Raw genomic sequence first — 26,782 nt, forward strand, 5'->3', positions numbered from 1 at the left:
TGATATTCAGACTTGCTCCGAGAGTCACTTGACAGGTAGGATTTGTGTTAACATAGGCACAGTGTGCTGCCTGGAATTACCCTCTTGTTATCTGGGGAAGCTTCAGGGAAGTTAGGTTCCCGTTTAAAACTAGACTGAATAATTCAGAGGTGAACTGTCTAGTGAGCAGAAACCTAGATTGTGAACTCTGATTAGTGGGTAAATATGAAAGCTAGCATTTGCTCACCTACTTTCCTAAATTTTTGGAAACTCTTTATAACATGGATAAGTTTTCAAGGACTGAAAAATAACTCCCTTTTTTTTTTCTTTTTTAAATACTGAATGTGAGACAGAAAAAAAAAGAAATGAAGGTTGATTTGAAATAGTATTTTATGTTAATAAGGTTATACCTTTATGCCAGTGACATTCTCTTCCTTAAGAATTTTGCTAAGTATACTTAAGGAAATATGAGAGCATGTTCCCATAATTAGCGGTGATGAAGTTCTTCCTAAGTTAAGGCTAAACTTTAGGTGGCATAATGGAAAAGTTGGACTGATTTTTCTTAAATTGAAATGAATAATGTTAATGCAAGATAAGATTAAAATGTTTTAAAACAGTCTGGGAGAAAATTTGTGCAATAAAGCAAACCTTGGTTGGGTTGCTTACAATGTTATGAATTTGGAAAGGTATTAGCACTTTACAGAATGAAAGCTCACACTGATACAGCCAGTGGGAAGGCTAGTGTGATATGTTAGTGAGATGTCTGAACTAGAAAATTTTTTTAAAGGAATGCAGTTTAATTATTTCAGTATTATAGTAATGCTAGCTAGTTTATAAATTAATAACCAGGAAATAATGTAATTAAATGAGCATTAATGGGAGTTTATTTTTAATTGAAATGTTTATAAATTCTACTTTCTTAATATTAAATGTTCAAAAAAGGTTACCATATTTTTCTTTCATTCTTTTCTTCAGTAATTTTTTTTTATTAATGCATCAGCCATTCTTTTTCGCTCTAGAAAGTGGAAAGAAAAGAAAAAGTCTGTACCTTAAAGGAACCTATGTGCTTTAACCCAGCTCTTGTGCAAATTATCATAAAATCTGAATTGGTGGAATCAAAATTCATGAGGTTTTCTGTAGACTGGCAGCAGTGCCTAACAAATTTCCCTTGGGAAAACTGCTACAGCTTTTATATTTTTTAGAAAAGAAATTCATCTCTCTTTTCGATTAATATTATCTTACTTGGAATTTCAGATTTAAATATGCAGGTCTCCTGAAGTGTTCTTTTAGTGTCATAGACAATGCTAATGGCTCAGATTGCCAAAAAATTAGTATTATTTTAATTATTTGTGCCATGTATATGATGAAAGTGTCATGTGTCAATCCTGCCAATATCTTGAGGTTTAAAAATACTAACTCCCAAGAGATCATTGCTTCACAACTAGACTATGCCAGTTTTATAAATACGGGTTCATGTCACTGTTTCCTCCTCTTGTGATTCCCTCTCTCTTCTGTGTTGGTAGTACCCTCCTCTGGAGAAGGAAATGGCAACCCACTCCAGTATTCTGCCGTCCATAGGGTCGCACAGAGTCGGACATGACTGAAGCGACTTAGCATGCATGCAAACAAACCATCTTTTAGTAAAATAAGTAAATATTCTGTTCATGGTGTTGAAATGCAAGAAACTAAAACTTTGCTTCCTGCAAATTTTGAGAGGCAAAACTCTCAATATATTTCTTAACAGTATTATTGATTACTCTATTGAGTAATCATTTATTAAATTGGAAGCTAAAATAGCTAACAAGATGTTACTTTTATAGGATTTATTGAAAGGTTTGCGTTCTTTCACACTTTTGTAGCCTTTCCATTGACTTCAAAATGTTATGGATTGTAAGGTACATAGTGATCTCATGTACCATTTAGGAAGGGAAAAATTGACTGGCAGATAAGGGAGGACGGGGTGCTTTTCTAAGTGATTGGAAGATGCGCCAGGATTTCAGGGAGATTAAAATGTTCAAAACACGTTTGTTTAAGATTCTGTGAAGTGTGTGTTTATGTCCACTACTTCGTTTTTTGACAAGAGAGATATAAAACAGCTTAGATTATGAGATGTGGATGTGAGCTGCTTTGAAGACAATATCCCTGAGGATGATGGAAAACAAAGGAATGGGTCTTATTCTGTTGGTTCACTTGGGGATTCATGGAAGAAAGATAAGGGGGGAAAAAACCCCAGATTATGTTTAATTTACCATCTTCGCTTTTAGGATAATTGACTTCATGCAAATGCCTCTTCAGTATTACTTTTTTGTACGAGTCGTGTTGTAGGGTGATTTAAAAGGACAATGCGCGCTGCTGTTGGTTGATTTATTTAAACTTTACCCCAGCCTTGCTTCTGTGACCTCTGTGTGGGGCAAAAGAAAGAAAAAAAAAAGAGAGAAGCAGGCTCAGACGTTTGTTGCCTACACGGGGACTTGTTCTTCTCGTTTACTCAGATGAGAGGAGGCAGGACCTGTGTCACATGGAAGTGAAGGATACAATTCTGGGGAAGAAAGAATAGAAAATAAATGCAAGGGGGAGGCAGAACCAATTGGAAATAGGCAAACAACTGCAAGGAATTCTAGAAAATAAATTTTTAAAAAATTGAAAGCAAACAACAGAGGACCATTTCACTGAAATATGGAGCATTCTTTTACTCCTCTTTCACTATCCAGATGTGTTTTGTTGGGCTGTGCTATATGTAAGAAGAATATCAATTTTTAAGGATGATGATTGAGAATTCTGCACCAACCACCAAGCTTGGGATACTGTAGTAGCTATTTCATTCAAGAAGAAATTTGGGAAAAGAAAATGAGACTCTGTGGGTGAGTGAGAAAAGGCAGGAAGAGGACTGAAGAAAATTTAAATGAGAGCAAACGTATATAGTAACGTATGCGCCTAGTTGGATGTTTAGTGAGTGAGGACATGGTTTGACAGATGATGGTATTGGAAGTGCAGCCCTGCACCAGAATGGGGAGGCCGCTATGTGGGTTCATTTCTGGAAGCCCGCCACATAGCACCTGGTGACCCACTCAGTAACGGGTAACACAACCCTTCCGTGGCTACCTGTGTCTCTTCAGTGTGAGGAGAGCGCCCTAACAGCCCATGAGATCTCAGCCCGTTAAGCTCCTTGCCTCACCCCTGCCACACGTGGGGATGAGTGCTCCGGTTCCGTTTTGGCCAGCATCATATGCTGGCAACCTCCTGCGGTTCCTGGTGTATACAGTAGGCATTGGGCAAATATTTATTTGGCTGTTCTGAGCACCCAGACTGGTCTGTAATATTAAATCTGTTTTGTGACTTAACTGGTAGTGTTTCCTTATATTTAATATGAAAAGTTACTATATGAAAGTTGAGTGTTTGTGAGGGAAGAAGAGCATGTTTAAGTCTTCAGTTAGATGTACCTGCTCAAGTTTGCACCTTCCTGGGTCAACTGTATTTATAACCTCTTATATTCTGTATGTTATACAAGTATCCAAATATTTTAAGACAGAGTATAACCTTCTCTCATAAGTTTAAATAGTTTTTACTGTTGCTGTATCCTTCCCTTTCTCATTTCTGAGAACATTTATTATTGATTAGATTGATTTTTTATTTAATTAAAAATTTCAAACAGAATTGTTACTTATTCTGCTTTAAAATTTTTCAATTTGATATATCGCTGATTTTACTTTTTATTTCTACAATCAAAATTATTTCTCTGAAATTATATTGACTGCTTGAAAATTCTCCTTTCATATATAAAAAAGTTCCACAGTATTTGCCTTTGTATGATTACTGACATAAATATTCTGAGTACGTATTTCATCTCAACCTGCTAGATTTTGATCTGTATTTTAACTTATTGCTAAATAAGCAGGTATTTGTTAGGTTCTTAATTTGCTAACTTCCTGCTTTGGGGTTGAATTACACATTAGTTGTATGTGAATAATATGTGTAGGTGATGAATTAAAAAATATGGAACTCCAGGTGATGGGTAGAGATTTGCCAGCTCTGTACTCTAATCCCATCATATTTTAATGTTTTTAAACTTTATGAATTTTTAAATTTTATCCAAGATTTTGTAATATATAAAATTTAGTGTTTATTCTATTATATTTTTCCTTTTCTGTTAAAATCTATATTCTTTTTCTATTTTCTGCCTTTTTGCTGTATGTAGCCTGTTAATGGTGAATTCAGATTCCCTTCCTCACCCTGTAATTATTTTTCTATTTCTCTTGAACAGTTTTTTAAAACTATATTCCATTATTTGTTATATGATAAAAGTTAATGTTGTATCCTGCATTGTTTAAACCCTTAACTAAGTGCTTCTTGGTCTTATTTGGAGGAACTGACTTCAGATTCCACTTATATCCTATCCCTGCTTTTCTTTTCAGGGCTGAGGTTCTGTTCAGAATTGCTGCTCTGTTCTGATTGTTTTGCAGTGTATATCCCCCATTAGGAATGTTGTCAAGGCCTCTGAATCCATTTTTTGTTAGGAAACTAAACTTATTCTTCACTGATACCACATGCGCCACTCTGCCCTGCTCTCAATGTATCTTTCATGAGGCATGGTGGTGCCCCAGAGGTTGCTGCTGGGTTAGATGCTGGCTCCAAGCTTTCGCAGCTCTACATTCATAGCATTGGTACCTTCCTCTCTTTTGAGTGTATCCATTTACCCTGCTTTTGACTTACATGCTATTATTATCATGTATTTGAGTCCACACATATTCTTTACTATTTGTATACAGCTGCTACTGATCTTTCTTTTTACCTGTATTAATCAACTTGGGACTTATTTTTGTCTTACATCTCTAGCTTCCCATGAGGGATAATTATATTTTACATGAAGAATCATCATTTTTCATTAATGCAGGTCTGTTGTGACAAATTATTTCAAATTTCATTTATTAGAAAATGTCTGTTTCTTTTTCATTCTTGAAAAAATACTTTTAATCCAAGTATAGAAGCATAAAATTCGAGTTTGGCAGTTTATTTCCTTGAGTACATTGTTGCTGTGGAGATGTCTACTTGTGAGTCTAATTATTGCTCGTTTGAAAGCAGTCCTTTTGGGCCTTGTCTCTGACTTTTGCAGTTTCACAGTGATGTGCATAGGTGTGATTTCTGTGTATTTCTCTTGCTTATGGTTTACAGCATTCTAGAATCTGTAGATTCATGTGTTTCATTAGTTTGTGGAAACTTTTGGACCTTATTTTCTCAAATTTATTACTTCTGTCCAATTATTTTGAAATATGCCACATTTTCATATACTAAATGCATTTACAGCCCTGCAGATTCTCAAGTTTAACCATTAATATGATTTTGAGAAAATACTATTTAATCTCTGTCCATGTAGGTGTCTTTACATAATTCTTTTTCAGAATTTTATTGTCTAATTTAGAATATTATTCTCCTAAGTGAGGAATAGAGTCATGTCATATTTTTTAAAAAGCAAGTTTTAAACATTGTTTGAAATTGTATAAGGTTTATAAATTTTAAAAGAATTGATATCTTCAAAATATCGATTATCTTCAGGAATGTGTGTGTTTCTTCATTTTGTGAGCACCTTCATATCAGAAAACTTTTAAATTTTCTGTAGGTTTTGAATATTTTGTGCTAAATGTATTTCTAGGCATTTTTCTATTTTTATTGCTGTTATACATAGAATATTTTTTTCATTATATTTTCTAACTGTTTTTGGTATGAGCGAAAGATACATGTATGTTTTGGGTAGACAGCTGACCTACTGAAACTCTTATTAGATGTAGTAGAGTTTCAGTTATTTCTCCTAGGTACCCTAGGAAACCACTGTTATTTGCAAATAATGCTGTTTTCTTCCTTAACATCATTTGTATCTCATTTTAAAAAATTCTGTTTGTATTGGCTAGATCTGGAAAAATGATTAAAAATCATAGTGATTATTACAAGAATCTTTTTGTTGACCCCACCTTTAGAGATTTCTCTAGTGTTTGATTTGAGTGTTGCCTCTCATTGGCATGGTAAATATTCCTTATTATGTTTTCCTAGTGCTGTGAAGGTTTGTTTGGATTTTTCTAATTCCCCTATGACTTCCTCTTTAACCCCTAGGCTATTTAGAAATACATTATTCAATTTCCAAATATTTGGGGATTTTCCAGATGTCTTTCTGCTGTTTATTTCGCATTTAATTTTGCTGTGGTCAGAGAACATACATACTCCTTTTCTGAGCAACAGACTGTTTTTAAGTTTAAACAGTCACATGTGCCCCGTGGCTACCTGTGTTCGTTTTCCATTGCTTTCAAGAAATACTTAATCCTCTAGTTCTGTAGGTCGGAAGCCCCACATGGTCTCACAGGGCTTCAGTCAAGGGGTCAGCAGAGCCCCGTTTCCTTCTGGAGTTTCTAGGAGAGAATCTGTCTCCTTGCCCACTCAGGTTATTGACAGAATGAAATCCCAGTGGCCCCCACACCTAGCAGTTTCATGTCTCATCCTGTTTATCTGAACCTGATGCTTAACACTGTTGCTCACATTTTCTCCTTAGAAGTCTCTAAACCCTGGCTTCCTGGACCCTCCTGTCACATATTTTGTATTTTGTCTTTTTTTTTTTTAATATTTGCTGTCGTTATTTTTCTCATCATTATCATTCTTGTTGTTTCTAGCCCACCCTTAAATGCAGGATTACCCAAACTTCTGATGGCAGACCTCTCTACTGTATATCCTCTCTGGCTTCTCTCATTTCTGTACTTTTATGAAAACAGCACTCACTGCATACTCCGAGATCTGTGCCTCTAGCCCGTACTCTCTATAGGGAAAGAAAAGAATATGTGCATGTCTATTTAATATATCATCATTTTCGCTGTGTAATCTTTGTAATTACTTGAAATGGATGTCTAATGTTATGTTAAGTGGCTCTGCCATTATTAGCCTTACCATTTCCATGCTGAGCATGTCTCGTCCTGGGTCTGCAGCTATAATTTATAATTCTCCATGTGGATATTGAGCTTGAGATTTGGTGGGATGGAAAGTGAGTTGATTTCCACCCCAGCCACACCTCCCTCCCCCAAAACAAGCTTAGTCTTGGCCCTTCCAGAGAGACAGGGAGCCTCAGCACAACCTTGGGCAAGACTTTCTCCTGCGGTCTTACTTTGAATCAGCTCGGAGGTCCCCTGTCACTGGCTGAGTTCAGGGTAGCATTTTAACTCTTGCCTGAACCACTGAAAGGCCTTCTAAATGGTGCCCCCTCCCTCTGATCTCTTGACCGTCTGACACCAGTGTGACCTCAGTTGTTAGAAAACAGGTGGTCCCCATGTCCCCAAAACCAGGAGAGATCTGAAGTTGTTCACACTTATGTACTTTTTAGTCAATCAGAAAAAGAGTCTCACCTTCAATCAAGGCAGGGTTTTGAACACACTGTTAGGTCGTAGTTCACCGTACCTGACACTATCCAACCAGAAGAATATCCTTTGTCATACTTTAGCTCCTATTTCCTTAATTTTATTCCTTAAACAGGGGGATTGGTAAGGGAGATCCAACAAAACCTTAGAAGCGTGAACACAGCTCAGAAAAACACTGTTGGGATCATATTCTCCATTGAACACTACCCACTGTGATTCCCCATGATTTCAGGTAATAGATAAGCAGAGTTTAAAAAGAAGGACCAAAAGTTCAGCCTTAAAGAAATTATTATCTCAGAAACAGAAGCATTTTTTAAGCTTCTTTAAACTTGTAAGATAATAAATTTATTTAAAGCCACAGTGGGCTTCTTCCCTGGCGGCTCAGACAGTAAAGAATCCACCTGCAATACAGGAGACTGGGGTTCGATCCCTGGGTCAGGAAGAGCCCCTGGAGCAGGAAATAGCACTCCAGTATTCTTCCTGGGAAATCCCATGGACAGAGGAGCCTGGCAGGCTACGGTCCATGGGGTCACAAAGAGTTGGAGCAACTGAGCGATTAGCATGCATGTTTGTGTGCGTGCGCATGCACGCGCGCACACACACACACACACACACACACAGTCACACATAATATGAGGCAATAAAATGAGATGACATGGAAAATATGGAACTTAGGGAACAAAACAATGTCGGTCAAAAACTAACAAAAGTGATAGAACAGGAACTTAATGGCCTAAAAATCAAATTACTCATGTAAGGGGAAAAGCTTTAGATTATTCTAGAAAAAGCAAAGGAGAGAAACAAAAAGATGGAAGCAATTTAAATCATCATAAGGGTGGTCCTGCACAACGATAATTGATGTCAGTAATGTAAAAGAGCCCACCCCAAAGAAAAAAACTTGGCCAGAAAATGTATTTGAATAAATAATAAAAGAAAACTTTTCTGAAATAAACTAAATGTATCTCCTTTTAGAGGTTCATTGTGTTCCAGGAAAAAAAAAAATTCAAAGTTGTACAGTGGTCATTTCGGAGCTGACTACTAGTTTTGTTATTAGACTTTGAAAAGAAACGTTCTTGCAGACACTCAGGCAGAAAAAAGGCAAGTCACCTCAAGGAGGAGAAACTACTTGTTACGCTGTCAGCAGGCTTCTCTTTATAAGCTTCACCGCCAGAAAGCAAAGGACTGTACACGCTTTTGAAGGAAAGAAATGGTGTATTAGCACCAGGTATTAAAATTCAGAGAACAAAGAGTAAACAACTATGCAAATAGAGTGTAAATGTTCTAAACATTCAACAGAGAGAGATGAGGGGGGTCTTCATTTAGAATTGAAACGTGGTTCATAAAATCTGTTTAAAATGTGTTTTTTTCACATTTAGAAGAATGATTTCTATAAAGAAATAGGAACCTTGAGTCATTCCTTCCCCTTCATCTCAACTTCACTTTCTTTAAATACAAAATAGAATTGTCTTTTTTGTTTTTCATATACTTAGAATGTCCCCTTTAAAACTTCCTTTGGTATTTCTTGGTAATTTGCCTGTGAGTTGAAGTTGTGCAATTTTTTTTTTCCTTTGGAGTGTAAGCCATCGTTTAACTCCTTTTTTTTTTGGACAAACAGCTTTACCTAAAAATAAAATCTTATTCCAGAGAGTATGCAAAATATAAAATAAACATGTTCACACCCCAGTCAAGGCTCAGGCCACACTGGGCTGTGGATGGGCTTGGCGTGGGCAGGTTTTTCCAGTCTCCTCTGTTTTGCTCTGACCGTCACCCGAGCTGGCAGCTGCTGCTCCTCCAAGTGGCTGCTCTGCCGTTTTTGCGTCTATTTTAACAACTTACTGGCCCACACTCTTGTTTAGCCCACCTCCAGATTCTTGGGGAGTGAGTGGGGAAACTTCTCACCCAAGATGCTGGTCATCATTTTTCATTTCGCCCTCTCGCTTGTGTAGTTAATGAGAGGCACCAAATACATAACTGACTTTACTGCATTCGTCTTGAAGAGGGAAAGCCAGTGAGGAAATACCATTTTATAACTGAGTGGGTTGAAGAATCAAAAAGATTTGCTTAATGTCATTTTGTAGAGGTATCAACAATACTGCTTCCCTGGTGGTTTAGATGGTAAAGCATCTGCCTATAATGCGGGAGACATGGGTTCGATCCCTGGGTTGGGAAGACCCCCTGGAGAAAGAAATGGCAACCCACTCCAGTACTCATGCCTGGAAAATTCCATAGATGGAGGAGCCTGGAAGACTACAGTCCACGGGGTTGCAAAGAGTGGGATACGACTGAGAGACTTTGCTTCTATCAACAATACTGATACCTTCTTTTTTTTTTTTTCTAGTTTTCTTTAGCTCAAGTATTTTCATCATACCTTCCCTCCTTTTATTTGCCTCTCTGATTGTAGTGGTTAAATATATCTTTAGTGGATTAGTATGTTTTTTTTTTCATTAAATTAAAACATGAGTGCACATAAACTGATGTCAAAAGATGACTAGAAATTTTTATTTTATGTAAATTCTTCAGTTAATGCAAAGTAGTTATTTTGGTGTAGCCATTTGGGTCTAATATGAATTTCAAATAGGTGCATTGTAACAGCTATTTGAAAATAATGAGAATTTACAGTATTTGGCTTCCTTATAAGTAAGTAATATAAGCTTGAGTAATTTTTGTTGATGTGCCTGAGGATCCAACAAAATCAAAAGAAACTAAATTATGGCAAGCAATTATTGCTCAAAAATACAATAGTTGACAGCGATTATGGGTGGTTGATGCCATTTGAATGGTGGTTTAACACGGGGGAAATGGAGGTGGTTTCGTCTCTTCTCTCCTATGATAAGCTCTGTCTAGCTACCTACTCAGCTATCATTAACAGCAAAGAAATGTAGCCATTGAATATTTTGTTCAATTAAAGTGGTGATTTTTTTTTTTTTTTACTAAAGGCCATTACATCATTCTGACTTTAAAATTTTGTTGTTAGAGTCACTAATAAGTGTATTATTTTACTTTCATATTTTTGTTTATGGATATAATTGCTATATTTGCAATTCATCACAGTTCTACTAGTGAATATCCCATGATCATTATATGGAATCGAATGGGACGTGAAGGGGGGTCTCTTACATTGCAGGCGTATTCTTTACCAGCTGAGCTACCAGGGAAGCCCATAGGATATCAGTATTGCCTATTTTGGAGCAATGCTATTATTTTAGAAACATACTGAGAAGTTTGCTGTAAAAGATACTAAATGTGAAAAGACAAATACCCAGCATGAAAAAGTTGAATTTTCTTCTTTGTGGGTCACCTCTCTCAGACTGTCATCGTAGGGTCCTCAGCTGCAAGGGTGAAGGTGGAGGATAACTTTGTTTTGAAACAAAACACCCAGGACCTTGGTGAGATGAAGGTCAAGAGAGGAACACAGCGTTCTAGAAATGTATATAGTAAGGTCAACAGATTTTTGATGGCCAGCTTATCACCAGAATACTAGAATGCAGTTTTATCCAAAACGGGCTTTCCTTAAACTGCCTTCTTCAGTTGTCATAACTATGTTAATTTAAAAAAAAAATCATAATTGGTGTGCGTACCATTTTGCCAATTGGTTCTCTTTTTTCCTTTTTTTGAACAGAACTCTTAGAGGCTGGCATCAAAGGAACTTCCGAATCGCTTAAAGGGGTGAAACGGAAAAAGATTGTAGCGGAGAATCACCTGAAAAAAATACCCAAATCCCCTCTGAGAAATCCTCTCCAGGCCAAACACAGACAGAATACCGAAGAGTCCCCATTCGCCGTGCTCGCGGGCGCGGCGGAGCCCCACAAGAAGCAGAGCCACAGCCCGGCGAAGGCCGCGGGGAGGCCGCTGACCAAACACAACGGAGAGACCCCGGGGCTGACCGCCGGGGCCCCCAAGCCTGAAGCCCCCGTCTGTCCCCGGAAGCCCCCATTTCTGCCGCAGCAGCCGTCCGAGCCGCGCCGATGGAGGTCGGAGGGCCCCGACCCCGCCAAGGCCGGCGTCCCCGAGGGAAAGCGTGACCCCGGGTCCCCGCCCGGCAAGGGCAAGGCCGAGCGCCGCGAGGGTCCGGTCTCCTCCGGCCGCAGCTCCCCGCCCTCCTCGTTTGCAAACACCGCCTTCGACGTCTTGCTGAAGGCCATGGAGCCAGAGCTGAACACCCTGTCGCAGAAGGGCTCACCGTGTGCCGCGAAGATCGAAAAACTGAGACCAAATAAAACCGCACGCGCCCCGGCTCACCCGCACGGCGGCCCGCAGGAGGCCCCTGACGTGCGCCTGCCGAACGCGGCCGCCCCCTTGCAGCCGCAGCCGCCGCCGCCGCCGCCTCGGACTTCGTACCCCTCTGGGCCGATGTCCGCCGCTCAGAGGAAGGACCCAGCGGCAGTCCCGGCCGCCTCTCCCACGTATCACATACACGAACTCCCCGTGCCTAAACCCAGCCCGCAAAGTCAGCAGCTTCCCGCGTGTTCGGGTTTCGCCCCACCCCTCTCGAGCCTGCAGAGCCAGGAGAACGCCCAGCTTGAACACATCTACACCGCTGCAGCCACGTCACTCCCCGGCCGCACTCAGGTCACCCCTCCAAACCAGCAAGTGGACGCTGCCTCCCCGGTGCCGGTGAGCCCCGCGCCTTCCACACAGTCACCCCCCACGCCCATCTACAACTCGAGCCCTGTCGCCGCTGTGGTTAATCACAGCGTGGAGCAAATGTGCAGTCTTCTCCTGAAAGATCAGAAGCCAAAAAAGCAAGGAAAATATATCTGTGAGTATTGCAACCGAGCCTGTGCGAAGCCCAGCGTGCTTCTAAAGCACATCCGCTCCCACACCGGAGAGCGCCCTTACCCCTGCGTGACCTGCGGGTTTTCATTTAAGACTAAAAGCAACCTGTACAAGCACAAAAAGTCCCACGCACACACTATCAAACTGGGCCTCGTCCTGCAGCCGGATGCTGGCGGCTTGTTCGTGTCACCCGAGTCCGCCAAAGCACTTAGCATCCATTCAGACGTGGAAGACAGTGGCGACAGCGAAGAGGATGGCGCTGGCGACGAGAGGCTGAACGACCCGGGCTCCGTGGACCTGCAGCCGGCGCAGATGATAAGAATGCTGTCCAGCTCGGAAGCTTTACCAAAATCAGGTTCCATTCCAAGCAATCCCGAGCGCGTGGTCGGTGACTTTGCACCGCAGGACGGGTCTTCAGAATCACAGGCCGCGGCAGAGTTACCAAAGGTTGTGGTCCACCCCATCAGCGTGTCCCCTTTAAGAGTTGACAGCCCAAAGGTTACCGATTCCAAGCCTGAGCTCCCTGGTGCACAGAAAGACCTTCAGGGAACCCGGGTCCTGTCCCACCCTTCCTGGGTGTCCTCCCTGGAGGCAGATGAGAAGGCCCATCAGAAAGGCGACCCAAGTCAGCCCGACGGAAAGCCGGAGTCCCCTGTGGGCACAGCGCATGCCCAGCTGCAGAGGCAGCAGGCCACCGATTACTGCCAGGAACAGCAAGGAAAACTGCTGAGTCCTCGCAGCCTGGGAAGTACGGACTCGGGCTACTTTTCCCGATCTGAAAGCGCCGACCAAACCGTGAGTCCACCCACCCCCTTTGCCAGGACGCTACCCGCCCCGGAGCAGGACTCTGCCAAGAACAGCGGGCCCTCGACCCCGCGGGGCAGCACAGCAGCAGCCTCTGCTGTTCCCGCGGGTGAAAAAGCACCCCTCCTCCCGGGTCAGATGCGCCCCCCGCTGGCCACGAAAACGCTGGAGGAGCGGATCTCAAAGCTCATCTCCGACAACGAGGCCCTGGTGGATGACAAGCAGCTGGACAGCGTGAAGCCCCGGAGGACCTCCCTCTCCCGCCGGGGAAGCATCGATTCCCCCAAGTCGTACATCTTTAAGGACTCTTTCCAGTTTGACCTGAAGCCAATGGGACGGAGAACAAGTTCGAGCTCTGATATACCAAAGTCCCCTTTCACCCCCACGGAGAAATCTAAGCAAGTGTTTCTTCTGTCCGTACCTTCCCTTGACTGCCTGCCCATCACCAGGAGTAATTCCATGCCCACCACCGGGTACTCTGCAGTGCCCGCCAGCATCATCCCTGCCCCGCATCCGCTGAGAGGAAGTCAGTCCTTTGATGACAAAATTGGCGCTTTCTACGATGATGTCTTTGTACCAGGACCTAACCCTTCTGTGACCCAGAGTGGACATCCCCGCACCCTGGTGAGACAAGCAGCGGTGGAAGACTCCTCAGCAAGCGAAAACCATGTTCTCGGGGCCGGACAGCCCTGGGAGGAGAGCCATGCCGGAGGCAGCCCCGCCGGGGAGACAGCAGCCCCAAGGAGCAAGCCTCCAGCCCCGGGCTCACACTTGGAAAAGAAGAAGTCTCACCAAGGGCGAGGGACCATGTTTGAGTGCGAGACCTGTAGGAACAGGTATCGGAAACTGGAAAATTTCGAAAACCATAAGAAATTTTACTGTTCAGAGTTGCACGGACCAAAGACCAAGGTCCCTGTGCGGGACCCCGAGCACAGCCCGGTGCTGGGCGGGGCGCAGACGCCCATCCTGCACTATCGGGTCGCCGGGGCCACTGGGGTCTGGGAACAGACGCCCCAGATCCGGAAGAGGAGGAAAATGAAAAGCGTCGGAGATGACGACGAGCTTCAGCAGAACGAGAGTGGAGCTCCTCCGAAAAGCTCTGAGGGCTCCCGGTCTCAGAGCATGCTGGGCCCAGCTCCCAGTCTGTCCCAGCAGAACCTTGCCCTACCTGGTGAGCTGCAGCCTCGAAACCTCCAGCGGCAGGCCACCCAGCTTCAGCTGGGGCCCAGAGGCCCCAGCCAGTCCCGGGACCCGAAGCCGTCGTCCGTCCTGGAAGAGCCGATGAGCTCCACTGCCCAGGACAGGGCGGAGCCCAAGAGACACGGGGCCGGCATCTCGGTCATCCAACACACAAACTCGCTCGGTAGGCCCGGGGCCTTTGACAAGCTGGAGGCTGGCGAAGGTGCGTCCCCAGTTTCTTTCCAGGAGCTGAGAACGGGCAAGCCGGGATCTCTGAGCGTCGGAGGAATTTCCCAAGAGGAAGGCCACCCTCTACGGCACACGTCACAGCCCCACCAGCCTGCGCTGTCCGATGCTCTGAGAGGGGAACTTCAGGACGGTTCCAGAAAGATCTCAGGTGAGCGGCACGTGCTCGGACAGCCCTCCAGACTCGTTCGGCAGCACAGCATCCAAGTCCCAGAAATCCTGGTCACCGAAGAGCCAGATCGGGACTTGGAAGGCCAAGGCCATGATCCGGAGAAGTCGGAGAAGTTCAGCTGGCCTCAGCGGAGCGAAACCTTGTCCAAGCTGCCGACGGAGAAACTGCCGCCCAAGAAGAAGAGGCTGCGCCTGGCCGAGATGGAGCACTCTTCCGCCGAGTCGAGTTTCGACTCCACGCTCTCCCGGAGTCTCAGCAGGGACAGTAGTTTATCACACACGTCGAGTTTCTCTGCCTCCCTAGATGTGGAGGACGTTTCTAAGACTGAGGCCTCCCCCAAAATTGACTTTCTGCACAAAGCAGACTTCCTCCTGATTCCCGCTGGCTCTAACACCCTGAGTGTTCCGGGGTGTCACCGGGAGATGCGGCGAGCCGCGTCGGAACAGATTCACTGCCTGCAGACGTCCATGGAGGTGTCCGATTTCAGAAGCAAGTCATTCGACTGTGGAAGCATCGCCCCATCTCAGAAGACACCACCGGCCGAATCGCATCCTCCAACATCTCCTTCCGGCATGGGAGTCGCAGGGCACGTGCCCCTCTTGGAAAGACGGAGGGGCCCACTGATACGGCAGATCTCCTTAAACATCGCTCCGGAGAATCCGCTGGCTCCCGGGAACCCATTGTCTTTTCAGACCATCGCCCGTCCGGCTGTGAGCACAGTGCCACTGCAGGGGCTTCAGCTCACTCACCCAGTTTCAGCCGAGTTTCCTGCAAACACTTTGCACTCCCAGACTCCAGTGAAGGACGTGCGAGCAGAAACGGCAAGTTCCCACTCTCCAAACCTCTTTCCCGTCCCACAGCTTCTCGGTATCCACTTGTTGAATCAAATCCACGTGCCCCTTAACCACCCAGACACACAGACGTCCCTGCAGGTATCTTCAGCACAGAGCGTCAAACCAGATGCAAGCCCCGATGGGTGTGTACCTTCTCAAAGTGAGGATTGCTTTGCTCCCAAGTACCAGCTCCAGTGTCCCGTGGTCACCTCGAGCCAGCCTTGTGCTTCTAATCCTGTGCAACCTCTGCCAAAGCAAGTTCTTTCAGATCCAGCCGGGGCCGCCCCTCGTGCGACCTCACTGACCTTACCAGCCAAATTAGCAGAAGCCACATCTAACTCGTGTCCTCCGCCAGCCCTGAAAGTCGGGGCTCTCGGCGGTCAGGTGCCAAAGGTGCCCACGTCCTTGACGCTGTCCACGCACCTGCAGACTCAGGTCCCCGCATACTGTTTCGCTGCAGTCACACCTCTGCCACAAATCCTAGTGACCCAGGATCTCTCCAATCAGCCGATTTGCCAGGCTAATCGTAGTATGGTGCCAATCAGCGAAGAACAAAATTCTGTACCAAAACCGCAAAACGATCCCCGGAATGCTTTGCCAAACCCAGACGGAGAGCTCATCCGCCAACCTGTCTTTTCAGAGATGGGCCAAAACCCATCTGCAGCAGAATCCTCGTCCACAACACCAAAGATGTCTGTCGGGAGACTTTCCCCACAACAAGAATCTTCAGCTTCCAGTAAACGGATGCTCTCCCCAGCAAATAGTTTAGACATTGCCATGGAAAAGCACCAGAAGCGAGCCAAGGATGAAAACGGAGCTGTCTGTGCGACAGACACGAGACCGCTGGAAGCGGGGGGTTCAAGAGCTCCTGACGGCAGCAAACAGAAGAAGCATGTGCTGGTGAGGCAGGTTTGCACCACGGAGCCCCTTGAAGCTGTGGCGTGGGAGCAGGATGTTTTTCCTCACCCTGAAGTCAGTACCGAGGCTCTTCCCTTGACCGCTGTGTCACCAGCTGATAACTTGTCATCAGGACACTGCAAGCCTGTGGCTAGAGAACCTGTGAAAGAACTGCAGGAATTTGAAAGCATCCCGTCAGCCGCGTTGCTGACGCCGACAGTTGGAAGCCCAGCTGTGCCTGCAGAGAAAACTCACATTTCTCCTTTGAAATCCATAGACGACCGCCCAGAAAGGAAGTCTCCAGGGGTTAAAGATCCAGGCGACAAAGCAAACGTCCAGGAACAGAGTCAGCCTGCGGCCACGACTCCTTCCACGTGTGAGGCTGGCGACACACAGCCGTCCGTGTCCTTCCCCAGCCTGAAGACGGCCACCAGCTTCACGTGGTGCTACCTGATGAGACAGAGGGCCTTGCACCTGCCGCAGACGGACCAGAAAACCTCGGCCTACACCGACTGGGCCGTGAGCGCCAGTGATCCAAACCCACTCGGCCTGCCAACCAAAGTGGCTCTTTCTCTCCTGAACTCCAAGCAGAAGACCGGAAAATCTCTATACTGTCAAGCAATAACCACCCATTTCAAGTCAGACTTACTGGTCTATTCAAGCAAGTGGAAAAGCAACTTAAGCAAGGTACTTGAAATATCCTTTATCTTCAGAAAGAGTCTGTGCAAGTTAGTTTCCACCTGTCTGGATGCCTGCAAACATTTCAGTTGGAGGTTATATTTTAATTTTGAATGACAGATTGTGCTAAGTGTAGAGTTACTTGAAAGAAAGTGATAAGTTTACCCAGGGAGCTCTATTGATCAAGATTACCCAGAGTGCCTTCAGTGATTCTGTCTTGAAGCATTTTGAAAGTGATAACCTGCCCTGAGCACTTTTTTTCTATTGGTCGAAATTTAAATCTTAATGGTACATATTAATCATATTTTTACTTTCATCTTCCTCTTATACTAAGGATTTGTTTTTCTTGTTAGGTGACAGAAGACTACGTTTATGCTTTGTCCCTGCTAATGAAGGGGAACAGAGGTGTGAATATTGGAGATTGTTCTGTTTCATTTTAAAATAGAAGCAGAGAGCCATTCATCCTTGCTTTATGCAAATCTGACTGCCCTACACTCACTATGCTGATCCCATATCTTGTCCAATGTAGCTCTGAGAATCATCTTACTACTAGAGGAAAGATTCACAAAATAATTATACACTTGATTATTAAGTTGATTTGGTCAAGATTTGTACAGAAAAGTCATAAAAGTATTAAGTTTGGATTATTGGTGAAATCTTGTTAGAGTTGTTGGCTTTATGAAATGAGGAAATCATTTAAATGATTAAGAATAAATACATAAATAAGGGTATTAGGTTGGACTCTGGACATTCAGAATTATAGATCAAGTTCTTGATCTGTACAGGTTGTACAGGTTCCTAAATATTTATTTATCAATATGACAACAGTCACAGTATCAGTATTATAATAGAAGTGTATACAACTTTAAAAGAAGGAAGTCTCTAACATGACCAGGTAACTCAAGGAATAAAAGAAAGATATTCCAAGAGTGGTGATACTTTAGCTGAATCTTTAAGGAAGAAAAAAAAGTAGTTTGTTTTTTTTTTTTCAAGCAAACAGAAGTGAGAAATTTTAATAGTCTGCTAAATAATGTGGAAGTGAAAAAGAACTTGGTTCATTTAAAGAACCCCGAGGAGTCCAGCATGGCTAGAAGGTGTTGGAAGTTTCAGACACTGACCTAGTTTGAAGTTGGAACTGTAAATAAAGACCAAAGAATGCACATGGTGGTAGAGAGCCGTTGATACTTTCTCAGTGGAGGAGGGTGCATCCAGACCACTCAGAATTTAATTTTCAGATGCTCAGTCTCTACGTCTACTAAATCAGATGGAAAATGAGACTTGAGCATGAGAGTTTAAACAGAGCTTAATTTATCGATGTTCCTGAAGCACCTATGAAAACTAGCTCTCCTTCAGTGCCGAGTGCTTGGCAGAAATGCCTTGGGAAGTGCACACCCTGGATTTGGAGCTGGGAAAGAGTGGAAGGTGTAGAGATCCTTCAGTGCATATATGCAGTTAATGAGATCGCTCAGGAAGAGTGTGAAGAAGAGAGAGGGGCCTGGGACGGATCCCAAGATCCCTACTATTTAAAGGGTTGAATGAATGAAGAAAGTCCCCATTGGAACTGAAAGAGAATTTCAAAAGGAGGGGAACTAGGAGAAAGTGGTATCACACAGGGCGAGAAAGAAGATATTTCAAGGAGAATTGTTCGAGCTAAGAGGTCAGAAGACAAAGAGGACGAGCATGGTATCAGGACTGTGAATGGTCTGATGTCCCTGAGGCTTGAGCTACGTGGACTGGTGACCTCGGGGAACTGGCTACTGGCTTGAAGGTTCACTCACCCAAATGTGGATGTATTTATAATTCAAAATGGAAAAGAATAGACAGATGCTAAAAGAAAGGAGGTGTCAACAACATATAGTGGATAGAGTGGTTAAGCATATAGACTTAAGAAAATAGTAAAGCTTTTGGCATGTAGCTCACTGGTGAACAGAAATGAGATTTGATAGCAAGAATGTGAGCAAAAGATAAGTGAGAATTTGGTACTGAGAAGGTAAGAAATAGGATTACTACTGTTAAAGGTACAAAATCAAGGAAAAGTGTGCGTATATAGATTCCAGATTGCAGGGAAACCGGATGTGTTTGCCAGAAACGGAGGAGACAGTTGCATCTGTACTTGTCAGACTCCGTGTCATTACCTCTTCACACCACCTTTTTGAGACACTCAGGCCAGCTGCTCTTCTTTATCCCTGGCTTTCTGAGGACGGGGCCTTCCCAAAGGGGTTCTTGGTGAGGTCGCGTTGGCCCTCTGTTCTGTCCATGGGACACAGACCCTGTCATCGCTTAACTGTCATCGCAGTACGATAGCCGGCTGCTTGCTGGTGTGACTCTTAGAGGAAGCTTGTAGGGGAGGCTGGAATCAGGAGGCCCTCGAGCAGGAAAGTTGGGCCTTATTTGGGGTTAGGCCAGAGGACTGGAGCTGGTGCCCTTGCCGTTAACACTGACCGTGGACAGGGTCCTTCTGCCCTGGGACGTGCTCTAGCAGTGCTGCCCGCCTCCCGGGGGCCTTTGAGGGCAGAGTGAGCGGGGAGTGGGCTCAGTGGTCGGGCGTAGGCGGCTGTATGAGGTCACGAGACGGTGTCTCTGCGCGTTTTGGCGGGGAGAGGCCACACTGCTCGTTCTTCTCGTGTTCAGAACGTTTTTTCCTAGAGATTTAAGGAGTATGGGGCCAAGACCTAACTTTTGACCTGTGATGTATAATTCACAGTCATCAGTGTTCAGCAAATTTGGAGAGGATAGAGAGAAGACATCTAGTTATGGTTTAAAATGATGGGGAAGAGGAGGCTAAAATATTGGGAAACAGGGCTTCTGCCTTAACTTCACAGCACATTGACACTGAGGGGGAGTTACTTGTCTTTTTCAGGGTGTGAGACATTATGCCATCAGGGGTAGCTAGCTATTTTCCATCTTTAAAGAGTAAACTCTTTAACAAGTATGCTTAGGCTGTAACGTGAGGGGTTGGTTAGCTCTAAGAACAATATTTAGTTTATTTTTTTAATTCCTATTAAGTTCATTGGATACCAGGGTGGGAGAGTTATAGAGTCTTTATTTGGGGGTGTCACTGGAATGTGGTGGAATTTTAAAATCCAATAAGATTTATCAGTTCACTGTGATTCTGACAGATAAAGTAGAGAAAGCAATGACCTTTAAAGCTGTTACGTCCTTGTAATGCCTTCCATTAAGCTAACCTTATGCACTGTACTCTGCCGTGTTTTAATTTCCAAGTGAAACATCAGCATGTTTGTGTTTTCAGCTTTATTAAATTAGTGTCTCTCTTTTTTTGTTTTTCCCTTTCAGAGAGCATTAGGTAATCAAAAGTCCACAGTAGTTGAATTCAGCAGTAAAGATGCCTCTGAAATTAACAGTGAGCAAGATAAAGAAAATTCCTTAATCAAAAGTGAACCAAGAAGAATTAAAATATTTGATGGAGGGCAAGTACAAATTTTACTTCTTAAATGTACATTTAAACTTACTTTTTAAATGTACATTTGCTTTCATGTGAATGAAGACTTACTAGTGCCAATTTTATATAAATGTTGCAGAGTTTCTCAGCTTATTAACAGAATCTTCATGGCAAAATATATGTTAGGTATTATGTTAAATAACTCCATTTTGATCAAGAAAATGGTAACTATTGAGGAAACATTGTAGGTTCTAGGAGGCAGCTGAACACTAAATTTTCAGAGTGAACCCTGGGTTTCACATTGATTCATAATAAGGAATGGCCTGGAAAAATCTGCTAAGAGAGATGAATTAATTGCCTGTTTGATATTTTTGTGAATTTGGTTGTGAGAAAAATCATAACAGCCAATTATAGTTAAAATGAAGCTCAGAAATATTTCAGTACTTATAGTTGTAACTGAATTTAACTATAACAAAACTTTTAGACAAGTGACTTAGAGGAACTATTTTAAAATTAAACCTGATATTGAATAAAGTTGCTTGAATTGAATTAGCTCTTAGAATACTGTGTTGCTGTGAAAAGCTGGAATATTCTGTTACTTGTATGTGCATAACATTTATATTGATTGAGTGTAAAAATTGTGCCTTGTTTTATTTTTTAGGTTGAATTTTAATCATCAGTATTTTTTCCAAGGCGTAGTATCCAATTGCTTTATTCATTTTTTTTTCTTTAAATTAGATATAAATCAAATGAAGAGTATGTATATGTCCGAGGCAGGGGAAGAGGAAAGTACATTTGTGAAGAATGCGGAATCCGTTGTAAGAAACCTAGTATGTTAAAGAAACACATACGAACCCACACAGATGTCCGCCCCTACCACTGCACTTACTGTAACTTCTCCTTTAAGACTAAAGGTATGAGCTGACATTGCTTCATGGTCCTTTATTATATGCATTAAGTCAGTAGAGCTAAGACCCAGCTTTACATATTCTTTGACCAACGATGCAGTAGTTTAAATAGACCAATATAAATTATACCTTGTTAGCATCATGTTTTTATTTCTTTATGTATATCTAGACCTCAGATTTTAATTACACACTTTTAGAATATATGTTGTAAATATGACATTCGAAAAGGAGTAACTGCCCTTTTTTTCTTTTACTCCCCAAATTATAGTTGCATAACATGATGACTAATACATTTTCAAAATTACTTATTTTGGGGCTAAAGAAGAAAAAGAAGTTTTTGTGATCACAAGTAAATGCATTTCAGTGCTAAAAGACTAAAAACAAAAATTAATAAGTACAGTAAAATTATACTGATTACATTCATGTTTTATTATCTAATTTTAGTCATGCATAGCCATTTGTTTTTTCATGAAACATTTTTTTCTACCCAAATTCTGTTGAATTTCAGTTTCAAAAGTTTTCTTTTATACTGTTTAATGTTTATAGAACTCAGAACTAGTAATTAAAGTTACATTTAGTACCATTTCTGTACTCTTTATATGTTTTTATTTAAATTGTAAGGCTTTATTATAGTTAAGGTAATTTTACCTTCTGCAAATTTCCTGTTACATATAATGAATGCACTATTGTAAAATGTTTGCTTTCTCCATTAGGTTCCTTGTTTATGGATTATTGTATAAAAATTAGTTGCTTGAGGCTTCAATTTCATATACCACCCTTTACAAAATAAGACTCTGTCAAATACAAGGCAGTGTGATCATAAAATTATGTGTCTGAAAGGACAAAATCTATGAAAAATACTTAATCAGTAACTTTTACACAGAACTACTTTATTTTTATCCCTTTTAGTTAACATTTGCTTTTTTCTTATTATATTGGTTGACTTTGAGGTTTTTGTTTTAAAGATTGATCACTTCTTCAGCAAAGTTTATTACCTTTTTTGGCTACTGTTTATTGGCATTTAAGGAGAGTTATAGTGTATAGCAACTAAGTAGCTTCTAATTAGCTCTCCTTAAATGCCAGTAATACCTGAAACAGGAGTGATGGGGGGAAGACAAAACCGTGATCCAGATAACCTTGAATATTTCTAAAGTTTCAAGAAATCATGAGTTGGGAGCAACCGTGATTCTGTCTTTCTTGGATTGTGGTGTATAGAGGAGTTCCTTCTAGTAGTGGAGAGTGCATTTCAGGATGATTTTCTGATCTTGTGGGAAGGCTTTGATAGGATTAAGTGCTTTGATCTTTTAACCCAATTCATGACTTTGACACTGGTTTTGTTCCTAATGATTAAGAAATGCCCGTCTGTTAAATAATTTCCAATGTGAGACCAGGAGATCAGCAATAGGCCAGTATTTACAAATAAAAGATGACCAGGTACAGAGTGATGTTACCAAATAAAGAGGATCAAGGTATAATGTGAAATGGGTGTTTCTCAGTAGAAGGAGGGAATGGAATCAGGATATTTTAAAGGTATATTTAAAAGGGCAAGAAAGGAAGGAAAATATAGATGTTGAAAACCAAATGGAACCACAGAGATTTCTTGGTAGAGAAAAATTTCATGAATCACCAAGTATTAATCCTAGTGAGAAACTCAAACCAGCGTCATGTAGAATTTTAGATAAATACCTGTTAAATGGTGGCCGGGGCATAGTGATCCGTGAAGAGGGAGCAGTGCGTGTCAGCAGTCTTCCTGTCTTTCATTTCTCAAACACGCCGCATGCATGAGTTTACATTAAACTTTGTTTTGTCAGATTGTTGATTGGAATTATGTGATAAATACTTATTTAAAGAAAGCTACCCGAGCTAAGGAGACTGGTGAAGAAAATGTCAGAAATTCACTATTTCCCTATTCTCCTCAGGGCAATTCTCTTTTCTATGGTCAGCTTCCTTGCAGAAGTCTACCTTTTGTGAATGTATGTGGAACAGATTCCATGGTACCTTTTAAAGGCAGCTAAATAATAAAAGACTTGCTTTTTGATGAGACTGTAGATTTTGCCCTACTCTGATTGATTTGGTTTTCCTAGGCAGTTCACCTCTACTACTTATTGGATGTGTCTATTAACAGAAAGTAATAGTGATATGATTGGCATGCCCCATAAATAGGAGTGTACAAAGATAGCAGTGCTCTGGCCTCCTAGACCTCGATGCTTCTGGTGGTCATGCTTATAAGTCTGTGCTTCATCATTTGTCCTCTCAGTTTATTTTATGAATGCATTTTCAGATCAGTTTTAATTGATTTGTCTTCATTCTACTTTAAAGGTCAATCAGCAGAAAATACACATTGAGCTTGCATCTCTACAGGGTTTAGCCCCATATATATCACAGAAAGTTGGGCTCTCTCTATATATAGCTATAGGAACCCAGAAACAAAAGCTTTCCTGCTTTCCAGAGGATTTAGATGAATGTTTATTAAACCCGTTGAAAAATGTATTGTGTTAAATTAATGCAGCAAGTTTACAGCATTGCTAGGGGATATTTGCATTCTAATATGCATGTTCTGCATATGAAATGCAAATTGCTTTATTTTAAATTATTTACACAGTTGGTTAATAATAAGTAATAGCTTGTTATGAGAAAATATGCTTATTAAAAACTTATATTCCCAAATTTGCCTCCTTACAATTGTACATCTACCTCTTAGAAAACAAATGACCTCTATGACTATCTATTTAGGGAACAAAAGCATTTTGAAAGAACTATTAGTGGACCTTGTAATATGGTTTGTAATATTGTCATCATACTAGAAAGTGTTTTGACTTATAAATGGTAATTTCAGCCACAATAAGATGGGAAAACTAGTCATAACTTTTAATATGAAAATTTTGAAGTGTACAGAAAAGTAGATATTTGTACAATGAGCACCAGTATACCCATCATCTTTTAATAGTTGTTAACATGTCGGCCTATTTGCTTCGTGCTTTATTTTAAAATAAATGTCAGACATGGCCAAGTCATCTAAGCTGGACATTATCTCTAGAATCACAGAGATCAGGGTTTGCCGGATCTTAGTATCTAGTCCGGGCCCCCGCTTTCACTTAAACCCGTTAAGCCCCAAATTCTGGGATGTTGTACATACTAACTAGTGCAATAATTGGTGTAAACAGGTGTGACCAGATCCACCAGCTTAGTGAATTTTTAGTGGAATCGAAGTTCTATAAATATTGCAGTTTCGCTGGTCTTCTGGCTACTGCAAGATTTGGCTCCAAGTCTGGACCAGTGATTCAGACATGTTTAGCTCTTCTAAAGGTTTATTCTCAAATACTAATATGCCCCTGCTCACCAAACCCAGCATTTAGATTTTGTTTCTTTTCAAAAGAGGTGATTTTCCCTTCTTGGCAATTTTGGGTGTGTGTGGCATTATCCACTCAAGCTGCTTGTTATCCTCTAGAGAATCTGAGTTCTCTCCCTGTATTAATGATCACTTCTGGCCGGTGTGCCCAATGCTTCCCAGGGTAACCCGGTGACACTTATAGGGGTCAATACACCAGCTGCCAGAGGAAACACTCCTTTAGGGTTACTGTTAGGAGACTTTTAGTCAGAAGGGTGAAGTGAAATTAATGCACAAAATTCTTTCTCTTGTTCCAAGCATACAGAAATGCTATTTATAATACAAAAACTAACTATAATTTTTGAATAGATAGCCAAGCTTGACATTTAGAAAGACAGGTTCTCAGATACCAGAGATAAAAAAGAAACTCCGAACTAGCATGGTGAACAGATACGGGAGGCAAAAAAAAATCCCCATAGGCACATCAAGCCAGATGTATGCCCACAGACCTGGGGGTTCCTACCGGTCCTGGAATGGAGTCTGAGGCCTCTGAAAGAAGCCTGGCTCACCTGTCCAGTGTCTTTGGATCACATAGGGGAAAAGCTCCCTGCTGAAAAACAAATCCCTATACCTATGGCATGCCAACAAGATCCCCAGATTCATCCAGAATTAGTGGGATGAAACTGTTAAAGTCCCAGGCAGAAGCAACTGGAAGACCAACATATAGAGATGTGTCTACAGCCCAGGGTACTTACAACTCCATGCAGAACCATCTTGCTCAAGATAAGTTTACAATAAAAACTGCGAAGTGTACAGGGAAATAAAATACTATGAGGGAAAGCCAGCAGACACAGCCTGGGGAGAATTCAGAAACCACAGGTCACAGTGCAATCTGAAAGGGATTTTAACTGTGTATAAAATGTTCTATGAGATAAATAAGGACTAGAGAATAGAAACCATAAGGCAGAGGTAGACATTATCAAAGTAGAGGAGATTATTACTTAATAATTAATCTGAATAATAAATCTCTCTGAAAGAGAGATTATTACTTAGTAACAGGGTTATTACAACATACAGATGCCAGTATTTTCTTTTGAACAAATTTTAGTCATTGGAATTGTGTAACCACAGTCTGTACTTTCACTTGAAATAGGAATGGAATTTGCCAGTATTGACAAATGCAATAGCAAAATAATACTATGTAAGCTTAGTAAACATTCTTTTCCCTTAAGGAAATCTGACAAAACACATGAAGTCCAAGACACATAGCAAGAAATGTGTGGATTTAGGCGTCTCAGTAGGTTTAATAGATGAACAAGATACAGAAGAATCAGGTAAGGCTTTATTCCATATTTTTCATAAATGCTATTTACAGTGTACTCTTTCTTTTTTTTTTGCATCCATACTCTTCTTTCCATTCCCACTGACTCTGCCCAGTTCCTATTTTCATTGCCTCTTATTTATCCTATGTGACAGACTCCTGATCAGTTTCCCATCTTTACTTTGTCTTCCTTCCTTTAACATCTATCCCTACTGACGTTGTTAATCTTCCTGCAGCATGTGTCTGATCATACTATCCCTCCGCTCCAAGTCTTCCATTGGTTTCCATTTGCCTACCAAGCACAGTATGAGCCACTTGACCTCCAAGTAATTCCTCAAAACCCTTTCTAGTCTGACGCCCACCCGCTTCTCCACCTGTATCCCTCATCTCTCTCTCTCGCCTGTCCCACCGCTTGAGTCTCCTGCTCCCGTGGCGCTGATCCGGCTCTCTGCCTGTCCCCTGCTCCCTGAAGGCCCCGCGCTCGGTCCCCGCAGAACCGCGGCTCCCCGTCTGCACCCGGTCGAAATCTTATTTTCCTCCAAGATCCAGCTCAAATCCACCGCTGTCACCAAGCCTTCTCTGATTTTTCCCTTGCCACAGCACTCGTGGAAAGCAATTGTTCCCTTTTCTCGACACCTGTAATATTCTAGAGTTTGCTCCGTGAAAGTAATGAATCCCTTTCTGCCATGTTTTTATTATTATTTACACACTTCCTCGCTCACCTCCTCACTGAGATTCTCAAGCGTGTCATGAGTAGAATTCTTGCCCGGATAATACTCGTGGCCACCCACAGTTCTCAGCACAGCACCTTGTTCAGGGCAGCTGCTCTGGAAATATTTGTGACATAAAGTATTTGTTTGCTTCCCCGAATTG

At 42.2% G+C, this 26,782-nt stretch overlaps 1 protein-coding gene across 6 annotated transcripts in view; it reads left to right on the plus strand.

Moving 5' to 3' along the window:
- HIVEP1 (HIVEP zinc finger 1) overlaps positions 1-26,782 on the plus strand; it is a 139,555-nt gene that overhangs the window by 88,361 nt on the left and 24,412 nt on the right. For 5 of the 6 annotated variants that reach the window (XM_070457036.1, XM_070457034.1, XM_070457035.1 and 2 more), the window contains exons 4-7: positions 10,987-16,961; positions 20,247-20,380; positions 21,091-21,266; positions 25,821-25,922. In XM_070457036.1, the coding sequence (XP_070313137.1) occupies positions 10,987-16,961; positions 20,247-20,380; positions 21,091-21,266; positions 25,821-25,922 (6,387 nt within the window). The remainder of the gene's footprint in view (positions 1-10,986; positions 16,962-20,246; positions 20,381-21,090; positions 21,267-25,820; positions 25,923-26,782) is intronic. The other variant, XM_070457039.1, reaches the window with a different exon arrangement.

The sequence above is a fragment of the Odocoileus virginianus genome, chromosome 27, assembly GCF_023699985.2.
Source record: "Odocoileus virginianus isolate 20LAN1187 ecotype Illinois chromosome 27, Ovbor_1.2, whole genome shotgun sequence".
Classification (NCBI taxonomy): Eukaryota; Metazoa; Chordata; class Mammalia; order Artiodactyla; family Cervidae; genus Odocoileus; species Odocoileus virginianus.